Source organism: Lachnellula hyalina, assembly GCF_007821495.1.
Source record: "Lachnellula hyalina strain CBS 185.66 chromosome Unknown contig00085, whole genome shotgun sequence".
Taxonomy (NCBI): Eukaryota; Fungi; Ascomycota; class Leotiomycetes; order Helotiales; family Lachnaceae; genus Lachnellula; species Lachnellula hyalina.
Window position 1 is genome coordinate 44911 of NW_022157199.1, and position 14573 is coordinate 59483.

Below are 14573 nucleotides of genomic sequence, written 5' to 3' on the forward strand. Positions count from 1 at the left end.
GTATTTTTGTCGTTAGCTAGTCTGTCTTGACAGAAAACAATGAATTTATGAATTATGAAATTGAAAAGAAACATGCTGTAATTCTAGATGGTAGGAAATCTGGTGATGCCAGTCTTCTACCTTAGCTCAGGGGCTCTCGCCTCCGAAGCGCTAAAAGTTTGTCTCCATTAAAAAAATAGAGCACCAGGAAGTTTAACCCCGCCACGATCGATCAACCAGCTCCCTCAAGACTCCCAAAATGACATCCCTCAAGCGCTCCCTGGGATCCGACCCCCTCTCCTCGAGTATCTCAAGCAAAGTCTTCGTGCGCTCAACAAAAAGCGGAAAGGTACAGAAGATAGTCCGGGAGCTCTACCTCCGACAAGACATCCCTTGCTCCTCGAAGCTATGTACAGCCTGTCTAGCTACAGCGCCGAGAGATGCAGCAGGAGTCCGTACGTTCTCTTCCCTTCCCAAACGTGAAGCCAGAGCTGACATCAGGTTCTAGTGGCGCCCTTCGTCCTAAGCGCAAAGCCAGCAGGAACAAAAGCCTACCCAAACGGGCATTACCTCCTCCCTGACACCAACGCGCTCCTCAACGCCCTCGATCTCTTCGAATCCACCTCCGCCTTCTACGACGTAATTATCCTGCAAACCGTGCTCGAAGAGCTGCGGAATCGATCACTACCGCTATACAATCGTCTTATTGGTTTAACAAAGAGCGCGGAGAAGAGGTTTTATGTATTTTTCAATGAGTTTAGGCTGGAGACATATGTGCACAGGGAACAGGGGGAGACGATAAATGATCGGAATGATAGAGCGGTCAGGAGGGCGGGGAAATGGTATGATGAGCATTTAAGCCAAGCTGTGAAGGCTGCGGGAGGAAACAAGAAGAGTGTTCCTACGGTCGTTATGTTAAGTGATGATAAGGAGAATTTGAAGAAGGCAAAAAGGGATGGTGTTGCTGCTTGTGGGCTGAAAGACTATGTCAGTATGCTGGAGAACGCAGAGCAGTTGCTTGATATGATTGCGGTGGTCAAGGAGGGCAGGGAAATTAGGGATGCAAGGGCTCAGGAGTCGCTTTATGCGGAGTATTACTCCGTTTCGAAGATGATGACGGGTGTGAAGAATGGGACGCTGCATCAAGGGATTTTCAACGTATCGCCATACAATTATCTCGAGGGTTCGATAAATGTCCCAGCGTTTGATAAGAACTTGCTGGTGCTAGGGAGGGAGAGTATCAATCGCGCGGTACAGGGGGATGTGGTAGTTGTGGAGGTGCTGCCGAAGGATCAGTGGAAGGAGCCATCGACCAAGATTATTGAAGAGGAGGCTTTGAATAAGAACGAAAACGCCGATGCGGAAGATGGCGAGGCTGTTGTTACAGAGCGTGAGAGAAAAGCGTTGCAGGAAGAAGTTAAGAAGGTTCACAGCAAGAGCTCTGAAGGGAGACCGCAACCTACGGCTAGAGTTGTTGGTGTTGTGAAGCGGAATTGGAGGCAGTATGTCGGGCACGTGGATGAGTCCTCGGTGAGCCAATCTGTAAAGGAGAGCCGGAAACAACAGACAGTGTTCTTGATTCCTATGGATAAGCGGATACCCAAGATCCGAGTACGAACGAGACAAGCTGGAGAGATCATCGGAAAGCGTGTTTTGGTCACTATAGATTCTTGGGATCGGGATTCGAGATATCCAATTGGCCATTTTGTCCGATCACTGGGCGAGTTAGAAACCAAAGGCGCTGAGACTGAGGCTCTCCTTCTAGAATACGATGTTCAATATCGACCATTCCCCAAGGCTGTTCTGGACTGCTTGCCAACGGAGGGCCACGACTGGAAAGTACCTGTCAGTACGGACGATCCTGGATGGAAGGACAGAAGAGATCTTCGTGGGCTCCAGATCTGCAGTATTGACCCTATCGGATGCCAAGATATCGATGATGCTCTACATGCAAGACCCTTGCCAAATGGTAACTTCGAAGTTGGCGTTCATATTGCAGATGTCTCGCATTTCGTCAAGCCTAACAATGCTATGGATGCCGAAGCTAGTATTCGGGGTACAACTGTCTATCTGGTTGACAAGCGTATTGATATGTTACCAATGCTTCTTGGTACAGATCTGTGTTCTCTAAAGCCATATGTTGAGCGTTATGCATTTTCTGCCATTTGGGAAATCACTCCAGATGCCGAAATTGTCAAGTCGGATTTCACCAAATCGGTCATCAAGTCACGGGAAGCATTCAGTTACGAACAAGCTCAAATCCGAGTCGATGACGCTTCTCAGCAAGACGAATTAACGACAGCCATGCGAACCTTGCTCATACTTTCCAAAAAGTTTAAGCAAAAGCGTATGGACGCTGGTGCACTCAGCCTCTCCTCCCCAGAAGTTCGAGTAGAGACCGAATCTGAAACTTCTGATCCAATTGATATCAAGACCAAAAAGCATCTCGACACCATGTCCCTGGTCGAAGAATTCATGTTGCTAGCCAACACCTCTGTCGCCGCAAAAATATACTCTGCTTTCCCCCAAACCGCCATGCTCCGTCGCCACGGCGCCCCCCCGAAAACCAACTTCGAAGAGCTTGCCAACCAGCTAAAAGTCAAGAAAGGTCTCGAACTACGTACCTCGTCTTCAAAAGAACTAGCCGACTCCCTAGACGCCTGTGTCGACCCTCAGGAACCATTCTTCAACACGCTGGTCAGGATTATGGCCACGAGATGTATGATGTCGGCGGAGTATTTCTGCTCTGGCACACAGGCGTATCCCGAGTTCAGGCATTATGGTCTGGCGTCTGAAATCTATACGCATTTCACATCTCCTATTCGTCGGTATGCAGATTTAGTCGCGCATCGACAGCTCGCTGCTGCTATTGATTACGAACCTCTAGACGCAAGCGTGAGGAGCAAGGGCAAGCTTGAGAGCGTATGCAAGAACATCAATGTCCGACACCGCAATGCTCAACAAGCCGGCCGTGCTTCTATAGAATACTACGTCGGTCAAGCTCTCAAGGGACGGATAGTGGAAGAAGAGGGCTTTGTGATGAAGGTGTTCTCAAACGGATTCGTGGTTTTTGTTCCGAGATTCGGAATCGAGAGTTTGATTCGCTTGAGGGACTTGGCCGAGACGGAACCGGAGAGCACGTTTGATGCGGAAGATTATGTGTTAAGGACGAGTGGCAGCAGAGAGGTGGAAGTGGAGTTGTTTGAGAAGGTTGTTGTGCGCATCAGTGACATCAAGGAGGAGGGCACGGGGAAGAGGAAGGTGCGCTTGGAATTGGTCAAGACGGGTGGGAAATGAAAGTAAAAGATATTAAACTTGTAGTATATGAATACATGATCTTATGAAGCCCTCAGGCGAGCGCCTAGTGGATGATGCTATTGCAGTGACATCTCTAAAGTTATGTTTTGGTCTAGTTCAGCCTTCACAGATCCAGCTTATAGACTTAAGAAGCGTCGTCTTACCACTGAAAGCGGCTACTAAGATTACGACTTTGATTTGCTCTTCAGAAGTAGCTGGGCGGTTCCGGCACATCGAGATTGTTAGGATTCTTGAATGGTTTTGGGATCTGAGATCTCAAAGTCCGCACGCCTTTTCGTATTAGTTTTGACTGGCTTCTCTGTAGAACGTGTAAGGGCAGGGACTTCGAGGCAGGTGCTAGCGGTGACTGCAGTGGCCAGTCCCGTTGCGTGAAGGTGCTCTCACGCAACTGAGCTTGCATAGTCGAGGTACCTCCCGAATCTTCCTCTGCGGCTTCTAGCACTACCTCCAATACAACATCACTGCCTAGGGCCATGTTTCCCTTCGTATCACTAGCAGCCTTCCTCATATTAGACTTTAACGCCGCTCTGTAGACATTCGTTGTAATGACTTCTTGATCCAAATCGAACTCCATGTCTACGAGACTCCAACTTTCGGTGGTAGGAGTACTCTTCCTGGTATATTGGGACTCGGTGCCTCCGAGTGATAACAGCGACGTTTTGTTATCCTCAATCTGCTTGATGATCTGTCGACTTTCATTGCTACATAACATCTCATTGCACTCAAAGGTGGATCGGCTACAAATTGTTAGCTTGGTATAAGTAAGGGGCTGGCTGTGCTGCCTCGATAGTTAAACCTACCAGTTCAAGGCAGTAAGAAGAAGGTTAAGCGCATTGACCTGGTGGTTCAGATGAGTCGTAAACTCGCTCAAGCTGCTTTCTTCTAACAAGAACCCAAAATTTCCCTTCACAGATAGGTTACCGCCATCTTGTTCCAGCTACAGTTTCTCAATTCGCTCCTCCATGACAAAGATCAAAATGTGACAGCTTTCCAGGGAGACCTGAAGGTCACCCACGAGTTGCTCGTGCTTAGGTACTTTGACCAAACTACTCGTAGCCCGTTCAGTGATCTGGCTCAGAGCAGCGCTATAAGGGTAGTGAGCTGTCCGATAAGGAGGCTAACGACGAGGCTGGAGGATCGGTACTTGGATTGGAGGAGAGGTCTACGAGACCGCGGAGGCTACGTGTGATCACATCGCCAATTCCGACTAAGGCGCCTGCGAGACCAATCGCTGATACGGAATCCGTATCTGGTGTATCTTCTACGGAGGGAACAATGAAGAGTTGAAAGAAGCTTCGAGGTCACTGTGAGCTGATGTTGTGGCAAGGCTCTGCTGCGGCGCCTGACGATCCACACTCCAGGCATACTCGTGCATGCAGATTACTCCAGCCCCAAAACTACTTCGCTGTAGCCAATCGGTGTCTGAAGCCTCTGCCGTTCTCGTATAAATTGCAAGTACACACTGTTTTCCAATTTCATGCCTCTTTCGAAGTCGAGATACAGATTTGGCAAAAAAGAAACACTTCACTTTGAAAGACTGGAAGCAGAACACACATCTCTTGCGAAATCAGAATCGTCTGCGAAAGGAAAGGGTTGCCCTCCAGCACGAGTTAGTGCAACAATCCAATACTCAAGTCACAGTTTAGATGACAAAAGACATTCTCTAGCACCAGTTCAATGGTGTGGAGAAGAATGTCCGTCAATGAACGATGTGTATTGGATAACTTTAACATATCATATTGACGAAAAACCGTACAATATTAGATGCCACTATCTCAAGTCGTCGAAAGACGAAACTCTCGCCATTATAATCCCGAGTCTAACATCGTACTTTTCTGGCTGACTTGCACCCCTATCTGCTGGAAGCAAGCCAGAATCGCCAGTGGCCAAGAAGGCCTCTGACAAAGTGCAATGGCCCGCGTCCACAAATCCAAGTCCATCATAAAGCTTTTTGACCAACTAGAAGACATCCCGATTAGTGACTTTTGGCAGAGGAACGAGTCCGGTTCATATTTGAACAGAGCTATCTATTCCCGAATGTTCCGCCAAGAAATACTCCGACAAGAGGAACAACTTGGAAGACTTACAATATTATTAGGATGGATCATAATCCGAACTCTACTCTGTCGTCCCACCCCGGCTTCCTTCGCAGCATATTCAATAGCGCCTTTGATCAATAACTTCGCGATTCCCTTCCCTCGATGCTCCGGATTATTGTAAACAGCATACATCTGCCATTTACTCTCAATATCATCTCCACCGATCTCAGGACCTCCACTTCCAGGAATATCATAAATGTCTTTCGGGGTAGGTCCTAACAAAGTAGCACTTCCAACCCAATCCCCGGCATCAATGGTCTCTTGCTCCGGTTTGGTGTTCGGTGAATACGCCACGGCAATGAACGTATGGACTTCGGGACGCTGAAGGCGGCTTATCCATTGAGAGGCTGTGAAGGTTGATTCAATGGCGAACGTGGAACTAAATGCTGCAGCGGAGATTGAGAGGGCTGTCAGACGAAGAGCGGCGAATTTGCCGGCGAGAAAGGCAAGGAGCGTTGGGTCTGATGTAGGGATATGGTGGATTTTGTAGATGTAAGACATTTTGAGACGAGTATGAGAAGATGATGCTTTGGGGAAGGATGACGGTCTATATAAGTAATATTGTTGCTCGTATATGATTTTGCAGTGATCACTAATCTGAATAAATCGAAAGATAAGTATAATGGATTACAACAGACAACCAAAAAGACCAAGATAAGTCACTCTGTAAATACATTTAGATGCCTCCCAATCATATTCCTTGAAAGAAAAGCTGCCCACAAAAGTCCATCTCAGAACCAGAAATCCGGTTCTTGTTGGGATATAAGCACCGCGTCACGACCTTTCTAGTCATGTGGTTTAGCGTAGCTTAGTCGGCGAAGAGGCATCACCTCTTCGCATCCATAACACTACCTAAATGCTAAGCATCGTCAACCAGAGATACCCAGTATCAAGTCTATCTACTAGTAGAAGAAGTGATCACGTATCTGGAATACCTGTGATACCAACAGTTCTCACTATTGAGGATATACCTCGAAAGTGGGTCGTGCGTATGAATTGTTCGGTTATTAATTAATACACGGGGGGAAAGAGCACTAGGCTAAGGTGAACATTTGGAGTCTTCTGAAAGATTTGTGTTCGGTCGGAATAAGATGTAAAATTCCTATAGCATGACGATGAATAGTAAAGTTAGTTCGTAATCATGCTACGTGGGTGCTGCTTACGAGTTAATGCATTCATCGCTTTGATTACCTACAGAAATATAAGAAAATACTTGGATGTTGACTATTTCCGTAAAAGGTGCAGGCGAGTGGGAAGGATCGTCTCAAAGATGAGAGATTACCAAAGAACTTGAGATGGAACATCGTATCTTCTTAGATGATTAGGAGCACTTCTCCCTGCTCCTTCATAATATCTTTTCTAGGGGGGAGATACTATACTCTGTGATGACACACGCTTGCCTTATCTCGAGGAACTCGTACGATCAAAATGGAAGAACGACTTAACGTGTTCATTTGAGATAACGTACGAAGTATTTACAAAAATTAACCCCCCCCTAGAACAAAGACATTGCCTGCCAAACGAGTATTCAAATCTGCAATATGCCCTAAAGACAATTTTGATAACAAAACTCTAAAATTTGAAAAGTCAATACACCAAACATGCCAACTATCGCCACGGACTAATAACAAAGTAACTCGATATTTGTAACTTGTCTTTATCAACCCTTCAACTCCCCTTGTCCCAAGCTTACTCAAACATCAACCAACTTGCCCTTTTGGACATTCTCCTTCTTCGCCACCCGAGTCTCCGCCTCACAGCACTCACCCATAACTCCCTCCTCACTTCCCTCCAACGAGTCATCACTTTCATCTTCCCAGCGTCTCGCGTCTCTAACCGCAGCTCTCTCGACCATAACAGAGGCATTATTCTTCTCCTTCCCCTCCAATCTTGGAGCCAACACCTGTCCACGTCCCTTGACTCCCACTTTCTCCTTCTCCTTCTCCTTCTCCATTCCCTTCAATCGCTCAATAATCTGCTCACCCAACGTCGACCCCTCCTCCTTCTTTTTAATAGTCTTGACCTTGTTTCCACTAGGAGCAAGGCGTCTCTCAGCCCTAGCATGCAAATTCCTATTCCTCAATGTCAAACGACCACCAATTCGCTCGACACTCGAGACAAAGAATCCGGGATTTAGGGAGCGGTACCAAGCCGGCCAGTCGGAGAGACCGATTTCTGCGAGGCCGCTGAGAGTCATGGGCATGATGTGCATGTAGTGGCATTGCTTTCCCCATTTGCAGATGCCGTGCGTGCACCAATGGCGGCAGAGCGTTGTCTCACGCATTTCGATGGGAGAGTTGGGTGGCTGCTTGGGGATTTTTGCTTTGGGTATGCGAGGAGTTGATGCTGGTGATGATAGCCTAATTGTGTGAGATAGCGGGAGAAATAGACTTGAAAGGTACTTACTTTGCTTGGGCGGCTCCTCCAGACTTGCTGTGATCCACAGAGACCTGGTAGTAAGCGCCGCTGCCTTTTTTGAGACCGAGATTCAGCATTCCTACTGTGTCTTCAAGGTCGAGGGTGCGTGGGATACCGACGAGGTCGATTCCATGTGGGAGCTCGTCGATGGCAACCAGGGGAACTACCTCGCCAGTGTTACGGACTATGAAATAGCCCGGCCATGGCTTACGGCCCTGACTGGCCTCGATAGAGTGCGGAGACATTGCACTCTATGTGCTATCTGGCCGAGTTATGATGCAGACCGAGCAAGATAAGACGTACAGAGTATAATCGGTCAAACGTCCCAAATTGCGTCTCTGTGAAATGGCAATATTGAAAGCAGTGGAATGTGTAAGGAGCAATAGGAGGATGAGACGAATTAAAGCAGATATAGGAAATAGCAAATTTGTGTTTCCATTGCCGACCGCGTTTGACCATTGACGTGGAAAAGGAAGAATAACAATAGCCGGGAAGCATAGACAAACTGGGCTAAGTTGCACGTAGACAAACACCCTTTGATTGATTGATAATGATGGGAGAGCTCTACCCATCCACCCACCAAACAAGAGTATGCAAATATCCACACAAAAGCTTTATGTACTTACTCATCTTTTTCTCAACTCGACTCGGACATTGGCTTCCATGCCATCAACACAAAATCCAATTTTTCGAGCAGATTCTTGAATCTCAACCTCCCGCTTCATCCACTTTCCTTTCTCCTCGAGTGATGCCGATGCTTTGGCCGCTCTCTGGTCATCTTTTTCATCTTCATCTTCATCATCACTACTATCATCTTCCCATTCCTCATAGCCAGCAATCGGATCCCACTCTCCAGTTTCCCAGGTCAACCTGCTGTCCAAAGGCGGGATGTCAAACATTCGACCCACAAGCCCCTTAACACGGTAAACATCAAACGATTTGGGTATCTGCCGCTTGATGGTGATTGCTTCTTCCTGGTCTGCTTTTGTATTTGGAGGCATGTAGAACGTGAATGTGATCAAGCGAGCCTCGAGGAAGTTCGGATTTATCTCCTTGGTATCCTTCCGAACAACGGTTGGTGCATCGTACTTTTTGCAAAGCTCGTGGTAACGCTTGTGCTTGGCAATAATTGCATGTTCCTCGCTTTCTGGGACTTCTGCCATCTCCTTCCCAATTTGCGAGAGGTAGTACATCTCGGCATTTGTCCGCTCGGCCGTTGTGATGTTACTAAAGTTCAATGTCTTCAAGTTGCCAAGACGAGCCAATGTAAGCATATATCCTTCTTCTGCGATTGAAGATGATCCAGTGTCCTTGATTTTGCTCTCATATATCGGGTTGTGTGATAACCGCAAGTTTGTCAGCCCCGGGAAGACGGCAGGGAGGTTATCAACGAAATCCCAGCTGCTGATCAAATTGTAAGACAAGTCCACATATTGCAATTTGCTTCCAAATATTGGACATTCAGTAGGGTCATTTGGCGTGATTATGGAGATATTGTTTCCCTTGAGGCGAAGCGTTTCAAGAGACGCCAGGTCTGACAAAATAGAAAGATCTAAAAGGCTTGTGAAGTCGTTGTACTCCAACGTAAGAGACTTCAGATTTGAAGCTCTGAGAGGATAATCAAGTTCAGTGAGATGGTTCGAAGATGCTGCAAGCTCCGTCAAGGTTGGGAACTGCTCTGTGGTTTTGGCCAAGTCCCTCCAAGGAAGGAGCATATCATCCATCTCCAACTCCGTAATCCCACGGAATGCTTTATGATTACTATCCGTAGACTTGAGGCCGGACTCGAATCTATTGCCGCTGTATTTGGGTTAGTTGGTGGAAGTACTAGATGAGGAAGAACTTACTTGATACGCAGGCTTCGTAGGTCGTCAAGCTCTCCACAGATATGGACGACCTCCTCCCAAATCTCGAATAAATTCCTGCTAATATCAAGCTCTACGATCTTGGGACACACTTCCCTAATGGCCTTCCTGTCTTTCTCGGCACAATTGATACGTAGCCCATCGACAATAATTATCTTCAACTCGTGCAGTTGTGAAAGCTGCTGCCGAATTTTATCAAAGCCAACTTCTTCAGCAACCTTGCCAGAGATTACAATTTGCTTGTCCAAAGCTTCTGGGGCTTGCTGGTTGGTGATTTCAGTTGCATATTTCTGATGAACGGCTTCCACGAAGCTTTGCTCGGAATCTGCTTGTCTGGTGGGACGAACGAAAGATCCTGCACTTCGAGCTTTACTTAAGCCTGAGATTCACTTAGTAGGTGTCTCATGGTAGTATGATGGTTAAGGCGACTCACAGGTGAAGTATCGCTTTCCCTTGTGCTCTCCATCATGCTTCCCACGTGTAGGGTCATCCCACTCAACTCCAAGCCATTCTTTTTCGGTTCCTTCAACTGGGCCGACATATCGAACAGTGCACAAAGCGGATTCGAAAGAGATTCGCTGACCTACATGATACTTTGACGGCATTGCTTGTTGTTGCGTTGCGGCCTATTATTCGGCAGCCTTGTTCTTGTTTTGAAAAGGAAGGCTGAGATCTCGGCTGCAGCCGAACCACTATCTTTTTTACACCACCTCAACTTTTACAGTCCACCACATACAGAGAGCAAGCCACCGCTCAACTCCTCTTTCCAACAGAATCCCCATCATCAAGCACTTCTGGTCTCTCAAAATGGATTATCAGAACCGTGCCGGCTCCAAATTCGGCGGCGGCGGCGTCGCCTCAACCTCAGCAACAAACGCAGACCGACGAGAACGCCTGCGCAAACTCGCCCTCGAGACTATCGACCTAGACAAGGACCCCTACTTCTTCAAAAACCATGTCGGCTCCTTTGAATGTCGTCTCTGTCTCACAGTTCACCAAAATGATGGCTCCTACCTCGCACACACCCAGGGGCGCAAGCATCAAACGAACCTGGCGCGGCGCGCAGCGCGGGAGCAGAAGGAGGGAAGAGCAGGTACGGATCCAGTTACGGGATTACCGATAGGGATGGTGGGCGCGCAGGTCAGTGTTAGGAAGAATATGGTGAAGATTGGACGGCCTGGGTACAAGATTACGAAGACAAGGGACCCGGTTACGAGACAGCAGGGCTTGCTATTCCAGTTGCAGTATCCTGAAGCCTCGCCGGATGTAGAGCCCAAGGTCAGATTCATGAGTGCGTTTGAGCAGAAGGTGGATGATCCGCCAGACAAGAACTTTCAGTATATGTTGGTTGCGGCAGAGCCGTATGAGACATGTGGATTCAAACTTCAGGCGCGCGAGGTGGACCGTACGAATGATCGGTTCTGGACGTGGTTTGATGCGGATTTGAAGGAGTTTTGGGTGCAAGTTATGTTCAAGACGGACAGAGAAGAAAGGTATAGCGGTGTTCCTGGTTTGGCACCTTCAGGACATGCCAGACGATGAATGTTACGGGCAGGAATGGGGAGTACTGGGCGTTTGTAATACAATATGTAATTTTATCACTGAAACATGGAGTCTTTGCCGTTATTCATTTGATTCATTTACTATTTTCTTTTGCGTGTAAAAACGCCTCAAATCTATGACCCTGCTGCGCCTTCAAATGCAGATCAAAAACATTGCATGAAACAAAAGCATGCTAGAAACCAGGAGGGGGGCGAGCCATCATTCAGGTCTTCCCGGCCCCGTAAAATAGGATATCAGAAGGTGCCTATGCTTCCAAGCTTCATATGACATGTAACGCAAAGTGGTATCTAGGGAAATGGGCCCGGTGAGCCACCGTGGATGACCCAACAGGTTAAAATGCCGCAAAATTGTACGTCTGATGAGACAGGTTCCAGTATGGACATAATTCTGGTCCGGATAGGTAATCATCATCCTCTTTGGTTGTTCTCAAATCGCTTGAAAGTATAGCCAATGAATGGTAAGCTCATCTCGGGTGCTTCAGCTCTTGGCTGTCCACCAGCAGCTGCAACAGCGGCCTTGAGATGGGTAGCATTATCGGTCTGGTCAATCTCATCCGTTGGGAAGTAGGCTGTGTCGACATTGGACTGCAATTTAGGCTCGAAGGGGGCGCGAATACGGCGGAGTGTGTCGAACTCTACACCGCGGAAGAACTTGTGGGCCTTGATTTCATCGGCACCGCCGCGACCAAGACGATTTTCGGAGTTACAAACCAGGCTAATAGAATCAGTCAGTTTTGCAAATAGACAGACTAAATAGGAACATTTACCTTCGGATCAAGTTCTCCGCTTCGGGACCTAACTGGACATCGTCAGGGAAGTAGAGTGATGAACGCCAGTTAACAATCTTTCGGTATGTATCGTGAGCGTCCTCCGCACAGAATGGAGGCCAGCCAACTTGGCACTCGAACATGATCGTACCCAACGACCACCAATCACAGTCGGAGCCATAACCATGCCCAGTGAAAATCTCCGGAGCAATGTAATCGGGAGTACCAACGGTGGAATAAGCCATGACTCTACGAGACTTACGCCAATCGTTAATGACACCTCGATTACTGACAGTAAGGTTGATTTGATCAAGATTGACGGAGTTGCGGTCACGCGGCTTGTTGGACTTGCCCTGGAGGAGTTGCTGATAGTAAGAGTTGTCGTGAAGCTTATGGAAGCCAGTTGACAGACCAAAATCCGTCAACTTTACATGACCGCCCCGATCAAGCAGAATGTTGTCAGGTTTGATATCGCTAGAATTTCAGTCAATATATTGATTCAACGTGGAAGATACCAGTTTTCATGATTTACTTACCGATGAATGAAGCCGTATTTGTGAACGGCCTCGATTGCCAGAACGATCTCAGCAATATAGAAACGAGTGATGTCCTCAGAGAAGATCTCATACTTGATAAGCATGGTCATGAGATCTCCTCCCGGCAAGAATTCCATCAACATGTAGAGGAAGTCGGAATCTTGGAAGGTGGTGTAGAGCTTCACGACCCATGGACTGTCAGACTCGGCCAGAATATCTCGCTCAGCTCGAACATGAGCCAATTGATCTTTCTTGAACATTTCGCTCTTAATGAGTGACTTCATAGCATAAACCTTGCCGTCCTGCTTCTTTGTCACAAGCTTAACTTCTCCGAAGGCACCTTTACCAATGATCTTCAGCGTTTGGTAGTTTTCAGGCTTGTCCCTTGTCCGCAAGAATCGCAAGTATTTTCCCTCCTGCTTCCCAGCATTTGACCAGGTCTGTTCTCGTCTCGATTGTGACTGGTTTGGGTCCACCAGACGCTGCTCCATTTCGCTTTGTCTGTGGCACGCAATCAGTTTCACCACATCACCTATTGGGAGAGGTAACTTACCGAACATTTCTGTCCCGAGCCCGCTTTACACTGTCCTTGAAGAAAGTTTCCGCCAACTGCGCACACTTTGTCTGATTGGTTTGCGCAGACGATGGGTATTTGTCCGGATTTCTTTCAGGAGCCCGCTCAAATTCAGGCAGCTGCTGAGTGGGTTGATTTGGCATTGGTGCGCTCAAGTAGCTATTGTAAGCTTGCTGTGTTGGGGCACCAGCTGTGCGGGGACGTCCAGAACCCTGCGGTACCTGGCGATTTCCGTATGGAGAGGCTCTGCCACCGCCTAGGTTCTGGTTAGAGAATTGGTGTGCAAGGCCATTCGTAGCATCATTAGCTTGGTAGCCAGCAGGTCGCTGTTGATAAGAAGCCTGGGGAGCTTGAGGAGCATGTGGGTATTGGGCAGCAGGAGGCTGCTGGGGATATTGAGGTGGGTAGGGGTTGTTCATAAAGTATCCCGCCGGTGGAACCGCCGGTGGAAAGCCAGTACCATAGGGCGGTTGTTGAGAATTTTGACCCTGGCCCTGCTGCTGAGCTCCTTGGGCCTGTGGGTATATGGGATTCGGAAAGGTGGAGGGTGTGGTCGGAAAGGCACGATCATTGAATTGCGGGCGGTCGTTGTTGTTAAGGTTCAAATGGAACTTGCCAGTGTTGTCCATATCGAAGGTGAATACCGCCCCAGGTTGGAGGACAGTGTTGAGAGGAATGAATGGTCTCTGAATAGGCAATGGCGTTCTTGGTAGTGGTGGTGTTGGATTGACTTTCGTTCACGGGCTTAAGGCACCTACACCGCTTTGTCTTTGCTGGCCGGGTGAAGCAGAGCAAAATTCCTGACACTTTGAGGGTCTCGCACACACAGGAGGATGTTATCCTTTCTTTCGCCTTGCTTCTCGGTGGTGATGAAGGGGAATGGGGAGTATAGAGGGGAAGGGGGTTACAAGTATAGCAACCTTGAAATAATCAGAGGCACATTGGCGAGATCTCCCGCGGGACAACCCCTGAATTCACACACAGGAACATCCGAACGGGTACTCGTAGCGCTGGAAGTACCTAACGCAAATAGGAATAGGATGGGATAGAAGATGATGAGTTGTTCACATGGTTATATTCACGTTAAGACTTAATAGACGCTTGAATTGTTATGAAAGTGTGCATGATGCAGCATATATATATAGAACGACTTTTTGACTTCTACATACCTACACCTTAGGTACCTGGGAATCTCATCCCATATGTGAATCTGGACCTTTATTATCCTTCTGCACGTGGCTCATGTACTCCACAAGGAAGAGTTGCATTGCGTTGCCACTTGTTCAGCAATACAAACTCTATATAAATCAATGATAGCTACGGATTATGCACCCGCACCCTACCAGCCTCTGTCTCATGACTTGACCCCCTTTTTTCAAATGTGATCAAATTTAGACCGGCCGGTGCTGCTGTCAGCCTCAACATCCGAACCCAAGGCCCCTTAGCTAGTTCCGT

The 14573-nt window shown here is 47.8% G+C and overlaps 5 protein-coding genes across 5 annotated transcripts; 2 read left to right on the plus strand and 3 right to left on the minus strand.

Annotated features, from left to right (window-relative positions):
* Positions 1 to 238: 238 nt before the first annotated feature.
* Positions 239 to 3276, plus strand: dis3 (Exosome complex exonuclease; the record flags this gene model as incomplete). The annotated part of the gene is made up of 2 exons (XM_031149522.1): positions 239 to 434; positions 488 to 3276. The coding sequence occupies 2 exons, from the start codon at positions 239 to 241 to the stop codon at positions 3274 to 3276; spliced, it is 2985 nt and encodes a 994-aa protein (XP_031004614.1).
* A 1791-nt stretch (positions 3277 to 5067) lies between these two features.
* LHYA1_G004565 (uncharacterized protein) lies at positions 5068 to 5897 on the minus strand (the record flags this gene model as incomplete). Its single annotated transcript, XM_031149523.1, has 2 exons — positions 5068 to 5256; positions 5385 to 5897. The coding sequence occupies 2 exons, from the start codon at positions 5895 to 5897 to the stop codon at positions 5068 to 5070; spliced, it is 702 nt and encodes a 233-aa protein (XP_031004613.1).
* A 2543-nt stretch (positions 5898 to 8440) lies between these two features.
* TBCE (Tubulin-specific chaperone E) lies at positions 8441 to 10284 on the minus strand (the record flags this gene model as incomplete). Its single annotated transcript, XM_031149524.1, has 3 exons — positions 8441 to 9614; positions 9662 to 10058; positions 10113 to 10284. The coding sequence occupies 3 exons, from the start codon at positions 10282 to 10284 to the stop codon at positions 8441 to 8443; spliced, it is 1743 nt and encodes a 580-aa protein (XP_031004612.1).
* Positions 10285 to 10486: 202 nt separating this feature from the next.
* Positions 10487 to 11221, plus strand: sap62 (Pre-mRNA-splicing factor; the record flags this gene model as incomplete). The annotated part of the gene is made up of 1 exon (XM_031149525.1): positions 10487 to 11221. The coding sequence occupies one exon, from the start codon at positions 10487 to 10489 to the stop codon at positions 11219 to 11221; it is 735 nt and encodes a 244-aa protein (XP_031004611.1).
* A 428-nt stretch (positions 11222 to 11649) lies between these two features.
* Positions 11650 to 13747, minus strand: cot-1 (Serine/threonine-protein kinase; the record flags this gene model as incomplete). Its single annotated transcript, XM_031149526.1, has 4 exons — positions 11650 to 11956; positions 12009 to 12482; positions 12545 to 13045; positions 13098 to 13747. The coding sequence occupies 4 exons, from the start codon at positions 13745 to 13747 to the stop codon at positions 11650 to 11652; spliced, it is 1932 nt and encodes a 643-aa protein (XP_031004606.1).
* Between the last annotated feature and the right edge of the window lie 826 nt (positions 13748 to 14573).